Raw genomic sequence first — 22,440 nt, 5'->3', positions numbered from 1 at the left:
CTTTTCTGGCTTGCCCCTCATTCAAAGCCCCTCATCCCACACCCAACACCTTTTCACCAATAAAAAAAAGAATTCATGCTGAATTTCCCAGAAATAAAGGTGTGTATCATCTGCTCAGTAGCATCAGAAATCTCATTCTTCTTTATTTATTATAAAAGAAAAAAAAACATACGCATCCACTTTAGCTTCTCTTCATCTTGCTCTCCTAGTTGGCTGAACTGGCTCCAGCTTGATAACCACTGAGTAACATGTTTCCTGCTGGTCCAGGTAACAAACTAGAGCACCGAGTCTGTTCGTTAATGTTAGAAAGGTTTATTCTGATGTGCTGCTCTGAGCACGGGTGCAGGTAGAAGAGTTCAATTTGAATTCAAATGCTCATTTGGTGTAGCATGAATTGTAGATTTATGAAATATACCCTGGTATCCTTTTTTCCCTCGGGCTGCACAGATGTACCTCGAGTATTAATCTGATTTACCTCTAACATCTGGCCTGCTGGAGTGACTCTTAGCATGCGACACTGAATCAGGCCTTTTTCTGCAGCAGACCCAGGGGCACATTCTCAGGATTCATACCTGGAAGATACATAAGGTTTGCGTGGGGACACTGGGAGTAGACTAAAATCATTTTGCACACAGATTTGTGTTATTTTAGGAGATGGCTGGTTCACGCCTCGATGTCACAGCCTGCCTGCGGTATCTTTTTATGTCTTGTACCCTACTATGCAGTGTTGGTGGTAACCCACATCAATCACTCTGAGGTTACCGCGTCAGCATATATGTGACCCACAGCTCGTGTGCACAGTGTGATTTTATGCGTAAGGTTGTGGATGCTTTGTTGACATCGGGGTTATGTTGAGCTTATAACAGTACACGCTCCCCTCCCCCTGCGTGCGCGTGCGTGTGCAAGTCTGTCAGCGTAACATCTGTGCGTACGCGGTCGTGATTGTTGTGAAGATGGCGGAGGGGGAGACAGAGAAGGAATATGATACACGGAAAGCTATCGAGGAGCTCCGAGAGCGGTTCCAAGCGTTGACCACAGCTTTGAAAGAAAGTTCTCAGCCCCCGTTGGAAGCCTCCTTGCATTTCTGCCAGGAGTTTTGCCAGGTTAGCTCGTTATCCTGCTGCTCATCCCGGGCTGCCTGCAGCCCCTCTGGTTTCTTGGCCGAGGATGCGCGTCTACGTTTGCTATAACAATGTAGCTAAGGGGTTAGCAGCCTAGCTAGCTCCCTGGCATTTCAAGATGGGGAAAAAACCTCCTCAGTGTTTTCCCCCAGGTTTACCAGTGATGTTCGTATGCGGCATGCACTTATTTGCAAAGTCTGACCATCCACGCGGCGAGAAGCCACGCCATCGCGTGCCCGCGCTGCATTAATTACACGTATTTTCCAGGCCAGATAGCTAATAGCAAATGAATGTTGCTAGCTGGTATGCAGGGTCCCCCTGTCTGTGCAGTGGTCATGCTGTGCAAAAACGGATAGCTGTGTTAGCGAGATTTTCCTGAGCGGTTGCATTCATGTGCACCGCTATTTATACTTGTTAAAGGTAATAAAAAAACACAGTGTAAGCGCTGCAAGACTGCACCCATGCTTGTGGGGATTTTAGCTTGGTGTGTATTTAGGTTACTTTTTGTGAAGCTGTTTTTTTTTTTTTTTTTTTGTACGGAAAGGGCAGTGATTTTTCCCCCAGTGTGCTAGCCCGGGCCTTTTGCACTAATTAATCCAGCTAACCACATCAGCGCATATGTTTATTACAACGCTTTTATCTATGCCAGCACGAGATGTTCAACTGATGTCATTGTAAAAGCAACCGATTAGCCTGCAGCTGGCTGAGCAGTGATTTGAAGGAGAAAGTGTTCTAGTGGTCACCGACTCCAGTATCCGTCTCATTAATTAGCCATGACCACATAGATGCACATTATGCGATTTCTCCATTTTCCTGCGACACAACGTAGATTATTTTCATGGCACCAAATTGGTGTGAGATTTTAAATTTGACCCAGTGCATCTCTAACCGGCTCTGAAGAATTCATTCAACTTAAAAGTTATGTGAGAGGGAAAAAAAGGGAGAGTCTGGGACTGAATGCACTTTTAGTCGGGGCAGGAATGTATTTAAAAGCGTATAGCTGCAGGGATAATACACTCACTGAGCATGATAAGCGTTTTTATGCGAGCAGTGTGTTAAAGAAATAAAGTTTTATGGATTAAATTTAGGTTTTAGATTTGCTGAATTTGTATAAAAAAGGATAAAAAAAAAATACTTTTTTTTGCACACACTAGATTATTTTTAATGGCTTAGGATACTACTCCTTAACTTAAATGTGTAATAAGTATGTCATGGTATTAAACATAACATTTAATATTGATTGTCCTGATGGCATGGCTTTTTGGCTTATTAAAGGTAGCTGTCTCTTAAATGTAAGCGATAATCAGAAATCTGTAGCTTAATTTACACTGATAGCAGCAAGTTTTACATCATTGAAAGCGGTTCCCGTAAAGAGGAATGAGCAAATTTTGTCTCAACGTTCTTACTGGGTTCCCAACATATTTCTTTACCAGTAAAGCCACATTTCTCTGGCTTTTTCATCTTTATTAGATAGTCTTTCAGTGAAGAGGAGTCACAAAAGCAGGAAGTTAAAAATTGTTACTGTGGTTATTATATCCATCACCCCGAGAGTTTCAGATTGACATAAAAATGTAGAAAAGCAGAAAATCTTGAAAGTCGAGAAGCCTAAAACAGATAATATTCCGCACAACTTTTTGACTATTTGTGCACAGAAGCTTGTAAGTTGTCATTCAGTGCCCTATTTTAACTGAAGTCTTTGTTTTCTTTTCTAAGGTCTTGGTGGAACATGCCAGTCGTTGGAAAACGGATGAAGATCCACTGCCCTTGCTGGAGGTTTACACCGTGGCCATCCTCTGCTTTGCTAAGGCTGCCTCCTGTCTCTCCTCCGAATGTGAAAATGTGCCACTCCTACTTGAAAAGTTGTCACTGTGAGTAGAAAATGAATTCAGTGTCAGTGCAAATGTGTGATAGATATTAATAACATAAACACAAGAGTGCATTAAGTCCAAAGATTAAAGTGGTGATGAGTAGTTCTAGTTCTACTGGTTTGTTTTAAGAGAGAATTTAATCCCTTTGGGCATTTGGAAAGAGGAATAATATGTGACAGTAAAAATAAACAAAACACACCCAAATCTCAGAGGAAACTTACATGGAAAGTTTTCAAATACTCTATAAACAGTCTACAGGAGCCACTTAGCTATTTGCAGGGTGTGCTCTTATGAAAACAAAGTCCTTGAGGCTGTAATGCAGAGTGGAAGTGGAGGGGATCTCTCAGGGAGCCACAGATTTGGGATGATTTACAGAGGAGGATGCAACGTGTACGCAAAATGAAGTCAGAGACAATAGTTATCAACACCAAGAATGTACATTAGTTCTTAGTCATAAGATGTATTTGAATAATCCAGAACACATCATTATGCCTCTGGAGTGAACAGACGTACCGATGTGTCGAAATCACGCTACCGATTTACGATGATCAAGCAGCAAGACAAAGCCTCCCTTTCAACTTGTGTCTAAAGTTTGGATTTCAAACTATACACCAGTTTTTAATCCTAACAGTACAGCTTTACAGGATTTTATTGACAGTCTGATGCATATAAGTCCCACACCATAAAAATAGATTGAAGCCAGCAAAATAACCATGCCTATGTCGTCTATGTTGTGAACACATCTTACTATGAGTAGCACAGAAGCTTTTTAGATATTCTATGATGTGGTAATGATACCATTAAAGTACGTAAAATAATAAATATAAAAGAAAAGATATTCTGAATCACATTTAGTGTTATATTTTCATCATCTCAATAGCTATTTGGGATATAGGCCTGCAATGGCTGTTGCAGGCAAGCAGCAAAGGGTTGAGGTTAGGACATATCGTGACTTAGACCTCGATTTTGCTCACAGCTAAACTCAACTGCACTGATGAATTTGCACAGGGATCAGGACATTCAGCAGTATACTATAAAGGCCTATTACCACCTTTATTGTAATTGTAAATGCTTTTTGACCACAAAGTGGGCGGCCACTAACTCACTTGACAGTGACCCGATTAGTCATGTTTCTCAAGTAATGATCAGTGCCTAATTATTGGTAATAGGCAGTTGTGGGATATGCATTTTACCTGTGTGGAAAGGTGCAGAAAAAGTATTCCATTCACAGGATGGTTGGATATACTGATGTTTTATCATGCATTCACTGAATCTGTCTTGGTCCTACCTTATTTTAGGTGAATTAGTATATAATTCACCCTAAAGTGATCTCCAACTACTCTCACAATAAGAGATAATACATTTTGGTTTCTCTAAACAACAATGATTTCACAATTACCCTTCCAACAAACCCAAAAGTGACTAGACACCAGTGTTTACAAGTGGCATCTCAAATAAGATGGGATAATACTGTATGACAGCAGGAAACATCTAGATAACTGAAATGTTAGCAAATAAAAACAAACACTGGTATCAGAATGGAAATATATCAAAATTGGACCATATATTATGCCCATAAAGGACATTACAAAAATGCAATTCACTACTGTCTCTAATAATGAAAGAAATAGTTTGAGTTGATGATATGGAGCTAAACAAAAAAATGAACTGCAGCAAATGTTTTAAAACTCAATATATACACCCGTGAGTCAAATGAGTTTATATAAATTGTACCGCAATTTAACTCTTTAAGACCTACCATAGAACCAAGTCCGCCAGAGCTTATCTTTACACGTTTACATGTTGTAGTGCCATTTTTGGGAGCATTTCAAGTTGCTATACATCAATACAACCATTATAGCCCAAATTGTAATAATATGTATGCATTAAGTGCATAGTAACTACATACATTTCAAAAAAGTGCAATAAACTACAACAAAAATGTTTGGTTTTTTTACATATATTTCTAGTTAGAGAAATTTCAGAGGTTTATCCCTCAAAACTGTAAATACAAAAAAGTTCCAGAAAATAGTTTCCAACAACAGGAAATTTATTTTGAGTGTCTTCATAGTTTTATTTTTGAGATACACCAATTTCTATATACTGCAGCAAAAATAAATATTATAATCCAAATTTGCAAAAACAAACCAGCATGTGCATCAAAAAAAACCTATTTCAAGGAGTGCAATTTGAGTTCTAAGCATCTCAGAAACTATTCAGAAAAGCATAAAGTCAAACATAACTTTTAAAAACACCAGTATAGGCTTATACAGCCCCGAAGGTAAAAAAAACAAAAAACAAAAAAACCCCTACATTTTCCATGAAAATGACGTCACTTACAGTTTCGGGCAAGTAATGGTGGACATGCGATAGTTCGTGCTGAGAGTCTATTCCAATGTAGGAAGTGTTTTGAACAGGTAATCGGATCGGCAAAGCGTGTTTCTGGAATATTATGTTTTTGATGCTGCAAGTGCTTTTTATGCAATTTTTGCAAAGCTATATGTGGAAGGAAACCATGACCTAGGGCAAGCTGGTGGCATAAGATGTAAGTACAACGCCTCCGGTTTGATATGCAAAAAAAATTATCGTGCTAGCTTACGTGGTTCCAGTTCTACAGGGATTTAAAAATAGTTACGCAAAACGGAGCGTGCCTACTCCGACCAGTTTTAAAAGGTTAAGAGAGAGGAGAAATCAGCCAGATTAATTTGCATTCTGTCGCTGATTTTGTATCATGCATGATGCAGTAGGGAAGTAAAATAACAAAAATAACACCACGCGTGCACACACAGATATATATATTCTAGATGTTAAGCAGAGCAATGCACTGTCTACCCATCTTATATGCTCTTTCCAGAGCTACTTCTCATCTGGTCACCGTCTTTGCACTCCAAGGTTTAAATACAACTACCACAGGAATTCCTTTGTTCCTTTAGTTGCAACATTTTGTTAATATGAACAACATGAGTGTATGAATGGTATTAATATGTTTCTTTGGACAAGCAGCTGCGCAGTAAAATTAAAAATGTTCCTCAGCTTTATATTTGCAAAATGCCAAACTGACTTTACACTCACACCCTGCAAAAAGCTATTCTTGTATGGTTATCCCCATTTTACGGATTGTGTGCACATCCTTGACCTACATCTGGCTTTAACAAATTGCTGTGTTGGATTCACAGGAGCTGTGCAGAGCTGCTGCTCTTATTGCCCCAGCATGTCCCTGGTGCCTTATGGGAGGAGTTCCAGTCCTCCATGAAGGTCAGTATCTGCAGAGCTACTTGTAGATACTTTTCTTATCATTTTTTCTTATCATTTCAGTGATAAGCAATGAGAAGTTACTTAGTTATTAGAAAACATTTGGTTTAGCTTACTTAAAGGATATGTAAAATGATATGTGGTAAAATACTGCACTGAGGATTTATTATGTGTAAAGAATACATATATCACTTCAATAATTGACTATCGTAACATCGCCATAGCAAATATTTCAGGCATGAGTGAAATGAAAAATGAAATTTCAAAGCACGACTGACTGAAGTTTTAGCAATGTAATCATTACATAGTTGTGCGTCTTCTGTTACAGTTGGCACACGGCCTTTTGCAAGAAAGTGGGAGCACACAGCTCTGCCTGCTCTCAGTACTGGCACAGCAGGACGGCGTCTGGGCCAACACCACATTAAGCAGCATCCTGTCCAATCAAATTCCTCAAACTGAGCAAGGTTAGTCTTCTTTTTTTATACGTCTAGGCTTGCCAACGCACCGCACTGACTTTTACAGCTGTAATTCTAGGAAATAACTCTCGCTGTGTATAATAGTAAACTTTCTGACTGAATTCTCTCTCATGACCAGTTTCTCAACTTTCTTCTTTCTCCTCCTCAGTCCATGAATTTCTTGAGCTCGAAGGTCCCACGCTTCTCAACATGCGGATAAAACATCTTATCAAAGTGGACAGTATTAATAAAGCAGCTGTCCTTGCAAAGATGTGCTCAGAGTATCCGGGATATGAAGGAAAAGGGAACTTCAAACAGACCTATTTGCTTTGCATTTGTATGACAAAAAGTCAGGAACAGCTAATGGAAGAGGTATGAAAACATTATTTTAAACATTATTTTAAAATAAACTATTTTACTTGATTAAAAATAATATTTCAGCAGGGTTTGTGGCCACTTAAATGTTTTAGAGCCCTCGTAATATGGTATTGTTATTAAAACCACATTTGTTGTTAGATGCTTTTTTGAAACGGACAAACGGACTGTGCCTTTCTTAAACTGTACTGAAGTTGAATCAATCAAATTGACCCTTTGTTTGTTTAGAAGTTTCCTGATATCTGAAATTGACTGATACTGCAACTGGATTTCATTTGAACTGATTTTTTATTTGATCTGTTTTCTCTAATAGATTGCATCAATAGACTGTAAGGATGCCCTTGAAATGATCTGCAACCTGGAGTCTGAGGGAGATGAGAAAGGCGCTCTCTGCATGTGTACTTCCTTTCTCAAAAGACAGCTTCTCCAAGGAGATGTTTACTGTGCCTGGTAAGAGTTGCTATATGTTTCAGACATTTGCAAAGAACAAAAGAGTTGCACAGTCATGGAACAGCAGTAGGCTAAACATGCATGCTTTATATCGTAAGTGCAATTCTTTTTATCGTTAATCATTATTATAGATGCAGCTTATAGATTGGCCAAATGTGAATAAATGAAGGATGCTACAAAGTATAAATTCAACATATTGGTTCCATCAGTGCAGACACAGCCTAATTTGTGTAAAAGTTTACGCACTCTTTCAGTTCAAAACCTTGAACAGTTCCGTTTGTGAACTTTTTCAGGGAACTGACTTTGTTCTGGAGTAAACTGCTCATGCGATTAGAGTCGTCTGCTGATTCCTTTCTGAGCCGCAGCAAAGAGATGGCTCTTCTCTGCAGAAGTGTCTGTCACATTCTGTTTCTCATCAAAGTAATCCAAAATGAGGTAAGGAAAATAGTCTTATGCGTTTACCGTTAATGCAAGAACAGACATAGACATATAAGGCTTTAAAATAAAATCGTTGGCCTTTATGTTTTTCTATTTTCATAGGTTGGGGAGGTGGGGCTTCCAGTGTGCGTAGAAATGTGCATTCAAGCTCTGAAAATGACCTCCAGTGACCATAAAGATAGCAAGTCTACCATCTGCAAGACTATTTCCTGCCTCTTGCCAACTGATCTAGAAGTTAAGCGTGCATGCCAGCTCACAGAGTTCCTACTCCAGCCTACGGTTGACTCATATTATGCTGTGGAATCACTGTACAATGAACCTGACCAAAAACCTGAGGAGGACGGGAGTCTACCAGTGCCCAATTCTTTACGCTGCGAGTTACTGCTGGCCTTGAAGACACAGTGGCCTTTTGATCCGGAGTTCTGGGACTGGAAAACATTGAAACGCAACTGCTTGGCACTGATGGGCGAGGAGGCAGCTATTGTCTCTTCTATTGACACACTCAATGACACAGATGAACAAGAGGTGGAAAGTGCACTTGGCAAACTCCCTGAATACAAAGACCTGGAGGATTTCCTGCTAACCACTACAAATGAACTCAATGAAATCACAGATGAAAGAGAAAAAAATAGAGAGGCTAAAAAACTGCGGGAGCAGGGTTTTGTGTCTGCCCGATTCAGAAATTGGCGAGCTTACATGCAGTATTGTGTTTTGTGTGACAAGGAGTTCTTAGGTCACAGAATTGTTCGTCACGCTCAGAAGCATTTCAAAGACGGAATGTATCTTTGTCCAATATGCGCTGACAGTTTTGAAACTAGGGAGATTTTAGAACCACACGTAGCAACACATGTAAAGCAGTCTTGCAAAGAGAGATTAGCTGCAATGAAAGCTGCAAGAAAAGTAACCAAACCACCTCAGTCCCCTAAAAGTCCATCAAAAATTTCAAAAGTTGCTGCCAAGACAAACACTAGTCCTGTTAAAATTGAATCTCAAATTGGACAACAGCTGGGACCCCCTGTTAAGATAGAACAAACTACATCTGACACACAGATAAGCCAAGACTGTTTCTGCCCTGTGAAAAACTGCACTAAAGCTTTCAAGTTTTTCCGTAACCTCATGGCTCATGTCAGATCTCACAAGAACGACGAAGAGGCCATGAGGTTTTTAGAAATACAAAAGCAGAAAGTGGTTTGCCAGTACTGCAGGAGGCAGTTTGTTAATGTCAGACACCTCAATGATCACCTGCAGATGCACTGTGGCACCCGACCATATATATGCATACAGCTGAATTGCAAGGCCAGCTTTAATTCGAATTCGGAGCTCCTCATGCATAGAAAAATACACCCAGAATTTAAGGCCCAGTGTATGTTTCCTAACTGTGGCGAAGTTTTCAGCGAGGCCTACCTGCTGTATGATCATGAGGCTCAGCATTACCTTACCTACACCTGCCAAACGGACAACTGTGGAAAAATCTTCTACTCACAGTCTCAGTTCTTGTCCCACCAAGAGAATCACAACAATGATGCAGCGAACAGTTTTAACATCGCAAATCAGCTCCCCCCATCCGATGCAAAAGTGCAGCCACCACCACCACAAGAGAGCACCCCAACCCAACAAGACACATGTTCTGCTGCTGTATGCTTTGAAGGGATTAATACAGATATACATATGAAGGAAGCATCAGATGCCAGTGCATCACCATGCACATCGCCAGCCCCCGGTCCCCTGAAAGTGAAACACTCAGTCGAAAATATGCTGAATTCAATTGGACATCCTGAGATAAAAGAACCAGAGAAATGCTACACTCCACTGACCAATCCCACTCCAGCACCAGTTGATGCCACTCAACCACCACAAGCTCCACATGCCCACCAAAATGTGGCTGTGCAAGGTACTGTTCCTCCAGTGTATCCTGTCCCAAGTAATACAGATCCTTTGCCAGGTCAACAGGAAGTAACTGTCAGTGGGACTAATAATGTACCAGGCAATGAGTTTCAGAAAGCAACTCCACAAATAATTTCTCCTGCTCAAATCAAGACAGAAATTCCTTCTTCGCTTCAAGGATATCCTACTAGCACACCTGCAGCTACTGCTGGAAGTGAAGAGAACCTGCATTGCTGCCCATTTAATGATTGCACAAGGGCATACAGTACAAACAAAAGTTTGTCTAGGCATGTGAAGAAGCAACACCCTGAGATATTCGAAGATTGGAAATTGGCGAAAAAATATAACAAAGTGGCCAAAATTACTGCAAAAAAGACACCCAGTGGACCAGCGTCACAAAGTCAACCTCAGAACCCAGGTGCCAAGCCTCCAAACCAGCCAGGAATACTATGCAACAAACCTGGGATGCAGCAGATGGATTACCTAATGGGATGCTCAAGCTCTCCCGCCCAGTGTTACCCTGGATCGATGGAGCCTGTGCCTATCACTCCAATGATAAACCCCACGGTGTACTCATCCTGGGGAAGCCCAAACAATTCCAGCGGAATGATGCAGTCAGACATGTCTCAGTCTTGGTCTTCACCTCCTATGAATAACTGCTATCCAGATGCCTTTAACATGAACGAGTACCCACCCCGCAACTATCCTCACTGGCAGGCAGACCCCTATCAAGCCACATCGTCTCTCCCATCTGATAGAGATCACTCAGTAGCAGCTATGCACGCTCCCACTATGTCAAACGCTCCTTCAGATTCAAGTTTAATGTCTCAGTATGTGTCCAGTTCTCTGATGCTTGACAATGGAGGCCAAATGCATAACGGAGGACATCAGTATGGACTCATGCATCCTGAGGGTGCAGGAGACAATGTAGATGTGAGAAAAAGCAGTGCAAGTATGACAGGACAGCTGGATAATGGAAACAGTATCTCAACTATTGACAGCCTCCCTGACGGAAGCTACCACACACCATATGCTCAGAGTGAAAACTCTTGTCTCACTCAATGCTCATCAGTTGATATTCCAATGAAATGTTTAACCCCAGAGGCTCCAGCGCCAATAAAATCTACAAGTGAAATAACTGAACCGGAGAGTATGGCACCTCACGGTTATGATCAGATAGACAACTCTGTGGATGGCATGCTCAGCCCACACAACGTGATTCACACTGATTTCCCTTACGATGAGGACTGTGCCAATGCCGACTGTGAGACAAACCCCTCAGATGAAAAGGCAAGTGACCCAGATGTGCAGAAAGGAAAACGCAGCAGGCTGAGCAAGCGTACCAAATGGCCCGCAATCATCAAGGATGGCAAGGTCATCTGCAGGAGATGTTTTAGAGAGTTTACAAGCACCAAATCTCTTGGTGGTCACCTGTCTAAACGCTCACAGTGCAGACCTTTAGATGAAATCGACCTGACAGCTGATCTCCCAACATCATTTCTTGATTTCCTCAATGATCCTCATGTCCCTGACACTAATGGAGCAATATATAACATGCCAAATGGTGACTTCTCACAGGAATCTTGTAGCTTGACCACTTTGACCTCGTCCGTGGTGTTGAAACAGGAGCCCCAGAATACAAATATCATGGACTATCCAAACTCCTTCTCAGTTTCCACTGAAATCCAGCAAGAGAAGGCAGTAGATTTGGCTAATCCAGCTCTTGATGTACCTTATCAGGAGGATCACCTGATGGAAATGTCACATGCCTTTCAAAGGTTGGATTTGATCGAGGCTGCTCAACAGAAGATGCGGAGTGCAATGTCCACAGAGCAAAGTGTTAGTCATTGTGATCCAGCCCCTGTTATTGAAAAGAACAAAACACTGAGTAAAAGTGACGACAAGCCCACTGAAAAGATACCTAAACCTTTCAAATGTGACCAGGAGGATTGTGAGTACTCGTTCATGACAAAGGAAGCATTATTCAAACACTTGAGTAAAATGCACGATTATACTAATGAGATGATAGATGAACTAAAAAGAACGCCATCCAAACTGTCACCATATCCTTGTCAGATCTGTCCAAAAACATTTACAAGAACGACAGGGTTGAGAATTCACTATGAAAAAGTCCATCGCTTGTCAAAGGCAGAAATGCAGAAGCTTAGAATTAGTGCTAGAAATAGACGTGCATTTAAACTTAACAAAGCTGATGCAGTTATTAAACGTCCAAACACCGATTTCAGTAGCGGCCAGATAGCAAAGTCTGCACCTGTAACTCCTGCTATAAAACAGGAACCACTTGATGTTGCAATTGCACCTCAACAAGACGCTGACAACAATCTAGACGTTCCTCAGGTCACTCCAGAAGACGTGTCAAAGCAAAGCGTGACCTCTGAGGTATTGACTGTTACACGACTACCATCACCTCAAAACTACTTGACTGACAGGCCATTTGAGGAAGTGGCACAACCTGCTCCTGAAAAAGCTCCAGAGGAACCTAAAGTGGCTGTTATTAACAACAGTCCAGAAATGACACTGAAATCCAGTTTGAAAGAGAAGCTCAGTCCCGTTGGCAAAGCAAAAATGCCACAAGGAAAATTAGCCGTGAGCCCGAGCAAAGTGAAACAGCTAAAGTCTCCGCCTTCATCTCCTTCATCGTCTCCAGAAAAACCCAGCAGCTCCAAAAGCACACCAACAAAGGAGGAGAAAAAGGAGAAACTTCAGAAGAGGTTAAGCCTCAAAATGTTTGACGCAGACAATGCCTACAGTCCGTACAGACCTTATCGCTGTGTTCATGAGGGATGCACTGCAGCATTCACCATCCAGCACAATTTGATACTCCATTACAAGGCCATGCATCAGGCATCCCTGCCCCCTAACAAAACTGAAGGTGAAACTGAAGCTGAAAAGACTAGTGTTAACACCGGACAGGAGAGCGATCAGACCATAGAAAAAGATAATGAAGTCAGGTGTCAAGTGAAAAATTGCTCAAGGGTGTTCATGGGAATCACACGGCTGGTGCAACATTACCTCTTACTACACAAGTTCACCCGTGACAAAGCCACCGCCATGATGGCCAGTATGAGCATAGGAACTTTTAACTGTGACCGGCCAGAGTGTGCTCTCCCCTTCAGCTCTGTGGAAAAGTACATTGAGCACATTAAGAATTACCACAAGGAAATTGCCATTTCTGAGAGCGGCTCGGTTGATCCAACTTTCCGGTGCGAGTACGATGGATGTGACCGAGTGTACACTACAAAGTCAAACCTGCTCCGTCACCTCATCAAAAAGCACGACTATGTTTATGACCCCAAAATAAGTGATGGAAGAAGGACTAAATCGATAGGGCTCTTCCCAGGGGTTAGCAATGGGAAAGAGAACGTAGAAAGTAAATTCAGAGTGAAAAAGAAAAACACTAAAAAGAAAGATGGAAAGTCCATTGAACACTGGACTAGTTTTGGAAAGCCTACACTAAAATCTCATGAAGAAGCATCTGCCATGTGCACCAAGAAGTCCTCGCTGCAGTACCCATGCATGATCATAGGTTGCGATGCAGTGGAGTCTGCTGAAAGAAATATATTTAAGCATTACACCACACATGGCCTCACAGAGAGATACATTGAAGATCAGAGGAGCCAGTTCATTTTCTGCAAAAAATACTCACGCGCCAGATGCAAAGATGCAAACAAAGCAGAGGGCACGTCAGCTTCATCTTCTGAGGACATGGAGCCAGAAGAAGTTGAAAAGCCCAGTGACCAGAAAATAGATGAATCGGTAGAAAAAATAGTCCAAGAGGACAGCAAGCTGTCCAACGACGATAGTGCAGAATCTCAAGCTTCCACTGGGACAGAAGGAGGAATTAAAAGAGGCCGTCCCAGAAAACCTGCACATCCCACACCAGCTTGTCCGGAGAGGATACAAACCCTTAGGAACCGCACAACTGTTAACAGTTCAAGAGAGAACTCAAATCCTGGTACCCCTGCAGCCCAAGAACAACGTGATGATGGGGTTATGTCAGCGTCTTTCAAGCCGTTAGGACTTGAGGACTCCTTTCTTAAGTTCTTGGAAACCTCAGAGTCGACCAACTCTTCCAAACGCAAATTAAATGATAAATCTAGTGCTGAACTGCCTTCCAAAAGACAACACACTAACAAACAGAAATCTGCAACCAAAAGTAAAGCAGCTGATGAATTGAAAGGTTGTGAGAGTCTTGTAGACTTCAGAAACCCCCTCAATCTCCAATCAGTGAGTAATGTTAAGATAGTCATGGATAAAACATTATCAGATGGCGCTGATCTTTTGCTAAAGCAGCTACAAGACATGCGGCCCATAGTCATAATAAAAAAATGGATTTATAGCGGATCATAACCCGATATTTTTTGTTTTCAGCTCAGTCTTACTCAGGATTTGAGAAGTTATGCTGCAGAATGGTTTGTTAATGCATCAAATTTCCAACTGTTAACAGTCATGGTCACACTTAATGAAAAAAAGGCCTATTTTGTACCTAATGAAATAACGTCTCGGATGATTTTAAGTATGTATGTTAGTTATAATAACCAGGTAATCTATAGGGCATAGATTTTAGAAACATGTTTGTATTTATGCTTAGTACTGAAGATGTTTTTTTTTTCTTTTGCTAAATGGAGACTTTTAAAGAAAACTGTTTTTATATATCCCTATGGGATTTCAAGTTCTGTTTGTATTTATTTCATCCTTTTACAACACTAGTAGACCTATCTGTAATATTTACATGTCTTCCACAAAGTGTTCAATAAAATGTTACTGGTTCTTTTTATAACATACTGACTGCACACTTTCTATTGTTCTAACTTATATAGTTTACAGTAGCTTCGTTTACGCGCAATCCCAGCTGTGAAATGATGCACATGATTTGGTTTTAAATGAGCTATGGAAACTTGGAATATGGTGGGACAAGGTTGTTGTTAGCAACTGAATAGATGTGGAAACTTTTCATATTTGTGGACGGAAAGCTTCCCAAAGGAGCCTGGAAAATGTACAGTTTTTAAAACTTTTTCCATGAAGGGAATGCCAGCAATCTAATGTCAGTTTAAAACACCTTAAATTGGGCATACTGACATGAAAAATACCAATAGTATAAATAAATCAGTGCATTAAAACACATTTACATATTAAACATATTATGGAAGCTTGTTTCTTTCTCTCAGTGTTTCCCCCATTCGGACTTCAAAATTCCAACTTGCTCAGAAACTCCAAATTTTGAAACGATACGATGAAAATTAACTTAGCCTGCTTTTTTTCTCCTTTTTTAATTGCAGAAATAAGCCTCCATAGTTCATGGAAAAGTACTTTTAACATCAACAAAAATATATATTGAGCTTATTTCTACAATTAAACATACTGTTCACTTTTTTTTGTGCATACATTTTTGGCTTGTTTTTACATATTTTATCTTAAGGTTATGTAAAACTTTAATTTATTGCAACATATTTCCTCCACACAATACACAATGGGAATTAACTCGGCTAAAGAAAAACTATATATATATATATATATATATGAAGAAGTAGGTGTATATATGCACTGATTTGAGACTTTAATGGCTTTTATAGAGCTTTATGATGGTTATTGCGTCATTATTTTAAGAGTTGCCAGCTGTAACGCAAAATGGACCTGAAGGACTAACGGGACACCGGAGATGCTGTTGGGGAACGTTCAAGATCAGCAATGTTAGAAAGCGTTCACAGCAGTGATCTAACGGGAAAAAAAACTTTCGTTGCTTCTTTTAAATTATTTATCTGGTGTATTTTATGTTAGTTTAGAAAAATGGGTTGTGGTTGGATAACTTAAAACAACTTGACAAAAGTATGAACGCACTCACGCTTGAAGCTGTTTATCAGCTGAACACAACCTTTTCCGTATACGTCACTTTGGCGGGAAGTAGATACCCAGCAAGGCTACAGGCATCCGTCATTTTAAATGCACATAGAACCTCCAGCTCAGGGTACAGGCCGGGCTGTTCACTGCGGACCCGTGTAGCGAAAGATGGCTACTTCATCCGTGTCAAAGGTAAAGTCTTATATATGTTGCGCTTCATGCATATTTGATTAAAACTTATTAATTTACTGGCAGTCGTCATACAATGTGAAATGAGACTATTTGTCAACGTTTTTAGGGCTGCTTTGTTTTCAAGCCCAGCGCTAAGAAAAAGAAGAAGACGCTCAGTCTGGGTGAGATACGCGAGTGTTTATACAACATTTGTCTTCCCGAGCTGTCGGTGGATTTAGTGGTATTAAGTTGCTGATGTCATTTTTCGCCACAGAGAGTTACTTCGTTCAGGGCTGCGAGGATGCTGAGAGCAGTGAAACACGATTCAGGTTATGTCAGGAACTGTGGGACAAAATCAAAACAGACACAGAGGTGAGGACAGATGTTCAGCAGGAAGACCAGACAGTAGACTGTAGAAAATATGTGCTCATAGTTGATTGAACTGAGAAAACAGTTAATTGCCTCTAATTTGTAATGTATGCAAGCATATACATGCATACATTAAAAATATACCATACATGGCTTTATTGTTGTATATGCAAGCATGCTTTTATTGTGTTTTAAATTTGAATATATAGTGACAAAAACAGGAGATGCTTCAGGAGTACTGTATTAATGTGATTTTTTTTTTAAGTCGTTAATTTAGCCATGTTAGTTTGATTTTTACTGAGCAGACCCCTTTTTTTTCTTCTACATAATACAATACAATAATACAAATACATTTTACATACATATGTACTTTTTGCTTCTTAGGTTTTACAAGATGAACTCAACAGGAAAATCTTGGACAGTTTGCTGGACTTTACGAGGAAATGCTCCTCCACACGTCAAAACAGCGACTGGGCATCACAGATGAGGGCCAGTGAAATCCCCACAGCAGCTCTAATGCTCGGTATGTTGGTTATAAGGCAGTAATATCTGATGTTTGAGTTAAAAAAAACATATGTGGCTCTCACAGCTATGTATAATCTAGTAGAAATAATCAATTTACATTACATACTGTCATCTCTACCTAATCTCAACTTCCTTTGATGTCCACTCTAGGTGTGAACATCCCAGATCACGACATGACCTTTCAGAGTCTGTCTGACATGCTAAAGCAGTCTGTCAGCCCTCACGTGGCCTCTGTGCAGGCCAAAGAGTGTGGAGGTAAGGGGTTAAGACATCAGTCAGAAATCCTTTTGTGTTCCCCTCATAGGCTTTGCTTTAAATGGTATGTGTTTCGTTTATGATTTCAGCACTGAAGCATTTGATGAAGAAGGTGCTCGAGCGGTTGATGGATACAGTTGTGGTTGTGGATGATGAAGATGAGGAGGAGAATGTGGAGACGAGCCCTCGGGTCCACAGGAGCGTGCACTGCTCTCTCGGGATACTTTGTGATTGGTACGCTGCAAGAACAAAGGTGGGTGCACAAACCACTGTTGGCGTGCATACAGAGACTTGGATTGTAAGTGATATGTATCATATATGTTTTTATTTTGTTTTTGTGTTTTTCAGAAATCTGCCACTGGTACTCCAGGGAAAAAACGTAGCTCCCAAGTCAGAGATGAGCAGCAGCAGCCTCCTGTTGTAATCATTTTCAAAGATTTGGAGGCTTTTAACCCAAGAGTCCTTCAGGACTTCATCCTCATCTGCAGGTAAATGAAGACTCTTGAGTTGAATCGCTTTCTTATTTTTACGGCTGCACATAATACACAAATAATTGCTAATGCATTTTGGATTTGCAAGCTGGGCAAGTCTCTGCTAAACAAACTCTGCTCCACAGTCAGTACATTGACCGCCTTCCACTGACATTCATCTTTGGGATCGCTACATCACCCAGTACCATCCAGCACATGCTTCCCCACTCTGTGTCCTCCCTGCTCTGTATCGAGCTCTTCCAGTCGCTGTCATGCACGCAACACCTGGCTACAGTCATTGACAAGGTAAGTTCAACCTGACCAAAGAATAAAAAAAACATAAAAACACTGATCTGTGCAAGCCTCCAGATGGGAAAACCTTCCTGATATCTATGAGTCCATGTGTACATTTAGCTTTCCAATCTGAAGACTGTTGCATGCTTAAACATATCTAACATCTTCTTTTTGAAAGCGATTTCCTGAGTGTAAGTTACATTTTAAACCTCCTGACACCACCAGGTTGCAGACGAGCAGGCTCTGGTTAGAGGCATGTTTTCCAGGAATTAGATGGTACATTTATTATAAATTGTCCTACATTTATAACATTAGTTTCTGTTTTCCATTTCAGTGCCTCAAAAAGGATGCATTTGTTTTTGAGCGAGCCATAGCTGTCACACTAACCCTAACTGCAGATGATCAGTGGCCTGGAGGATGTAAAGAAATTAAATAAAAGTAGTTAAATGTTCTTTCTTTTATTATTTCAGTTGATCCTGACATCACACATTGCTTTTAAACTCAACGGGAAAGTGATGCAGGTCCTCATCGGCGTCTTCCTCTACCATGATTTCTCAGTGAGAAACTTCATTAAGGGACTGCAGGTATGGAGCATCCTCTAACAGTCTCCTCAAGTCTGTCATCCTCCTCTTTTCTGTGTAATTCAAATACAGAAATATGTGAGTTTAAAGTTTCTGTTTGGTCTTTGTGCAGCTGGCTCTGCTCGAGCACTTTCACTCTCAGCCTCTCAGTGTTCTGTGTTGCAAGAAAAAGAAGGCTCTGTTCAACGTCACACAGCTCAGCAAACCCAACTTGGACAGGATAAGACAGCTGCCGTCGTTCAAAAGGTACTCAAACTTGTTTCTTTCTCCAATCATCCCACCCGTGTGAGTCAAAAATGCAAATGCAGCACTTATTTAGCTGCAAAAAGTGATGGTAGGTGACTTGGCATGTTATTAATTTGTGTATTTGTGTTTACCTTTTTTCAAATGTGAAAGCAAGACTTTGAATTGTTTTAATGTGTGTGTTTCGCTAGATATGTAGAGAAGCAGGAAGCACAGGAACAGGTCAATCTGATGACCGATGACTCTCACTTAAAGGTACATTCTCATCATCTGAAATGCTGAACGCGCACGTTTTCAGATCCTGTAATGTCTGAGGTTTTTGAACAAGACCTGCTTGGTCGGTTTTTAGGAGGTGTGTCAACAACTGATAAAGGATCTCCACAAATACCACAAGAACTATTATCCCATCCTGAGGTGTCTCCACACTCTGACCTCATCGTTACCTCGATATCCTCTCGGAAAACAGGCAAGAGTTCACAGTTTTAATGCCTAAGCATCCCACTATTTCTGACCTCCTGTAGGTCTAAGCTATATCTTCTTTATTACCAAAGTACTGCTGTTTAATCTGCCATGACATAACAGTGGATTAATTTGCATTACAGATCAGGGAGCTCCATTTAATATGTCTGGCGAACAATGTATGGGAGAATGAGGACTACCAGTCAGCCATGAAGCTTGTAAAGTAAGCGTGATTTGCTGGCACATAGTAAAAAGTTGGTAACATGAACAGTCTGCTAAAAACTGACTTAAATTTTAGGCACACCTAGTATTTTAAGATGGATTATTTGTACTAATCGACAGTAAATAATTAAAAAAACTACTTGAGCAGATGAGATTGGAATATTTCACCACCAGATGGCAGCATATTCATGGTTGATCAGAAGGTTATTGTGCCTCCTGGTGGCCAAATTACTATTCATAGACAACAAACGAATGCTGTGCCTTTGTTGGATGTCTTTTTTTTTGGTTTGTTTTTTTTCTCTTTGACCCTAAAATAACCACTTGAGGTGCTAACGTGTTTTCCTTTTAGGATGCTGGCAAAAGGCGAGTTGGTTTCTTTGCTACAGAAGTGTGTGGAGATACTGCAGCTCAGCAAGTCAAAGAAGATGAAGAATGCTCTCGTCCAGCTGGAGGAACTACTTGCCAGATTCAAGCAGCTGGACAGTAAGTTGAAGATATGATTTTGTGTGATCTCGATTCAAGAAGAGATCGCTAGCAGATGGTATAACAGAGAAGGCGGTGGAGTTTTAAACCAGACTGTTTAACATAATCTCGGCGATTGAGAGGAAGCCTCAGGAATGGAGGAGAAATGTACTGGTAGCAACTTTCAGTAACAAGGGTGATGAGCAGAGGGATAAACTTGATGAGTCATTCCGTGAAGCTAGAGGAAAGAGTTTTTGAAACTAGGCTAGGGTTAGAGGTGATGATCAGCAGAGCAGCAGTGTGGTTGGATGCCAAGAAAGAGCACTACAGATGGAATTGAGTGTTGATGGAAAAGTATTGAGAAAAGGAGGTTCGTGAATGCAGTGAAGGCGGACAAGCAGAGGGCTGGTGTGACAGAGGAGGATGCTAGGCTCATGATCCACTGTGGTGACCCCATAAAAGGAGCAAGAAAATGAGTCCAGTCCCTTCTTTCCAAATGTACAAGTTTTTATCTTGTATTTCAGCTGCTACTGAAATGACTACAACTGTGGAAGCCTCTATCGCCTCTCCAATAAAAAATCTTCGGAAGAAAACAGATCTGTTCCAGCTGCAGAAGGTAACTGACCACTTAAATTGTAGTTTTTGTCTTTTGTTTCTCCAGAGGGGTTCTCCGCCTCTTTAAAACTGCTGTTTTGCTGTTGCTTAAACTCTATCGTTTTCACAGACGCTGCTGGAGATGAACGAGTCTCGGAGAGCCAAGCGACTGAGTCCATTTGAAAACCTCAGGAACGAAGCGCTCGAGTTTATCGACAATTTAGTAAAGTAAGACAAATGAGACTCTGGTTCCCCCAAATACAACTCGCATCACTGCAAACACTCTGCAGCTAATGATTTTATTCCACCCAGGAGCCATCTGTCCCCCCCAGAGTCACAGCCTCTTTATGAGGTCTGCTACTACAGTTCATCTGCCACAGTGAGACGCCACCTCAATGCCACACCTCGTACCTCCATTCAGGCTGCGCTCAGCAATCCTTACCACTATCTTCAGGTACACCTGCTTCAGCTTGTTACCTCCCTTATAAGCAGGAGGAAGTGAAAGTGAAGAAAGTTCTTCTTTTGGTGTACAACCACTAATGTGCAGCGACGTTCTAAAAACACGTGACAACTTCGACTTTCTTTTAGAACGACAGCCTGAAGAGCGAGGATGGGACGGTGTCCAACGCTGCTCCCGACATCTGTATCGCTTACAAGCTCCACTTGGAGTGCGGAAGGCTGATCAACCTCTACGACTGGCTGGAAGTGAGTTTATAAACTAAGACATTTAATAGTGAACTCATTACCTGTAATGGACCAAGGTTAAACTTCCACAGCTTCCCACTTTGCTTCATAAACTTTCTTTAGCTGGAAGCTTTTGTTTTTCTCAGTGTAAGAGAGGCTTTATTGATCCCGAGGGGCCCACGTGTCACATTATCAGTCTGAGGATTAATTATTGGCCCAGAATGACTCGGACGGTGACATGAATGAAAACATTTATTTTCAGGCGTACTCCACCGTGGTTTTGGCTGCTGAGGGTAACGATCCGGATTCTGAACATTTTGGGAAAGTGGATGAAGTCAAACAGTATCCTTCCAGGAAAAAAAAGTATTTCTCACAGATCATTTTGTGCTGCTGCTGTTTGTGTTTTGCTCAGTGAGTGAAAATGAGTAATGAGACAACAGTAAAGCAGCTACTCCTCAGTTATGTCTTTGTTTGAGTGTCATGATTGGATAAGACAGTTGAGGTAATTCTAGTTTTGTAAGCAACCCAAATACTTGGGGAGTTATAATGAAAGTTAAGAGCTGAAGAACACAAACACGACTGCTGAAATATGCCATTTACTTTTAACTTGAGTAAAGACTTTTTGTTCCTTAACTCGTCCTTTAGCGCTCGTTTCATCCGCGCTGTATCAGAGCTCGAATTTCTGGGCTTCATCAAGTCTACCAAGCAGAAGACCGACCATGTGGCTCGACTCACCTGGGGAGGCTGCTAACCACAATTGTGATGAGAAACATTTTTTTTTTAACATCTGTAGAAATTAATTTCAGATTTGTATTTTTCACTCTAATAAAAGACGTGCAAATTACACCTGCTTCTTTAAATAATAGACCGATGTCAGGTGCTGTAGGTCTTTTCTGCAATGACTGGTACACCTGGGCCAATATGCTGTTACACTGAAGCACAACTCAAACTAATTAAGACATTATAATATACTGAGGTTTCTCACACATTACTTGAAATTTGACCATGATGTCAGGCATGATACAACAGCTTGTTGCTAGGGAAAAATATGCATTGTCCATTTAGTTGGCAGTGGTTCATGGAGGCTGCTGACTCTCGCTGAGAGAAATGTCTTGTAAAGTTGTACCAAAAACCTCCAAGTGATTTTTTTTTTTCTTTTCAAACAGTTACGGTTGCCTGTGGAGGTTTTGTTTGTCTGCAAACACCTGCTAATGAGCAGCGGTAAAAAAAAAAACTCACGGTGGAGAAGGCAGGCTAGCCCTGAAAATCATCCTTTATCTTCATGTTTAACTCTGATCTGGACCATTTTCATTCAAATGAAAATGATGTACTAAATAAAGTCTTGAAAGCAGCATTATAGTTTTACAGATAGAGTGAGCTGAGGGATGCTATTCCTATGCAGTTCTATA

At 40.9% G+C, this 22,440-nt stretch overlaps 2 protein-coding genes across 2 annotated transcripts; both read left to right on the top strand.

Annotated features, from left to right (window-relative positions):
* Positions 1 to 928: 928 nt before the first annotated feature.
* Positions 929 to 15,166, top strand: znf292a (zinc finger protein 292a). Its single transcript, XM_086274976.1, has 8 exons — positions 929 to 1,103; positions 2,835 to 2,989; positions 6,166 to 6,244; positions 6,570 to 6,705; positions 6,866 to 7,068; positions 7,385 to 7,521; positions 7,815 to 7,956; positions 8,062 to 15,166. Exons 1-8 carry the CDS (start codon positions 954 to 956, stop codon positions 14,212 to 14,214), a joined length of 7,155 nt encoding a protein of 2,384 aa, XP_086131102.1. The 5' UTR covers positions 929 to 953; the 3' UTR covers positions 14,215 to 15,166.
* A 514-nt stretch (positions 15,167 to 15,680) lies between these two features.
* Positions 15,681 to 21,875, top strand: orc3 (origin recognition complex, subunit 3). Its single transcript, XM_086274466.1, has 20 exons — positions 15,681 to 15,894; positions 16,001 to 16,055; positions 16,148 to 16,245; positions 16,627 to 16,765; positions 16,918 to 17,022; positions 17,112 to 17,275; positions 17,371 to 17,510; positions 17,639 to 17,798; positions 18,257 to 18,370; positions 18,480 to 18,613; positions 18,802 to 18,865; positions 18,960 to 19,076; positions 19,213 to 19,292; positions 19,641 to 19,774; positions 20,278 to 20,369; positions 20,478 to 20,575; positions 20,660 to 20,801; positions 20,936 to 21,052; positions 21,294 to 21,373; positions 21,677 to 21,875. The coding sequence occupies exons 1-20, from the start codon at positions 15,871 to 15,873 to the stop codon at positions 21,780 to 21,782; spliced, it is 2,163 nt and encodes a 720-aa protein (XP_086130592.1). The 5' UTR covers positions 15,681 to 15,870; the 3' UTR covers positions 21,783 to 21,875.
* The last annotated feature ends 565 nt before the right edge of the window (positions 21,876 to 22,440 follow it).

This window comes from Aulonocara sp. 'chitande type north' Nkhata Bay, linkage group LG19 (genome assembly GCF_057382095.1).
Source record: "Aulonocara sp. 'chitande type north' Nkhata Bay isolate Kocher_YH1m ecotype deep benthic linkage group LG19, A_spYH_male_GT1.1, whole genome shotgun sequence".
NCBI lineage: Eukaryota > Metazoa > Chordata > Actinopteri > Cichliformes > Cichlidae > Aulonocara > Aulonocara sp. 'chitande type north' Nkhata Bay.
This window is presented reverse-complemented; position numbering and strand designations above follow the sequence as displayed.

What these genes read in the sequence shown, in the direction of transcription:
- znf292a (XM_086274976.1), top strand. Translation starts at nt 954, where the DNA reads ATGGCGGAGGGGGAGACAGAGAAGGAATATGATACACGGAAAGCTATC. An exon ending in TCTGCCAGGAGTTTTGCCAG is followed by an intron (nt 1,104 to 2,834) that starts GTTAGCTCGTTA and finishes TTCTTTTCTAAG; the next exon opens with GTCTTGGTGGAACATGCCAG. An exon ending in GGAGATGTTTACTGTGCCTG is followed by an intron (nt 7,522 to 7,814) that starts GTAAGAGTTGCT and finishes GAACTTTTTCAG; the next exon opens with GGAACTGACTTTGTTCTGGA.
- orc3 (XM_086274466.1), top strand. Translation starts at nt 15,871, where the DNA reads ATGGCTACTTCATCCGTGTCAAAG. An exon ending in GAAGAAGACGCTCAGTCTGG is followed by an intron (nt 16,056 to 16,147) that starts GTGAGATACGCG and finishes TTTTCGCCACAG; the next exon opens with AGAGTTACTTCGTTCAGGGC. An exon ending in AAAGTGGATGAAGTCAAACA is followed by an intron (nt 21,374 to 21,676) that starts GTATCCTTCCAG and finishes CTCGTCCTTTAG; the next exon opens with CGCTCGTTTCATCCGCGCTG.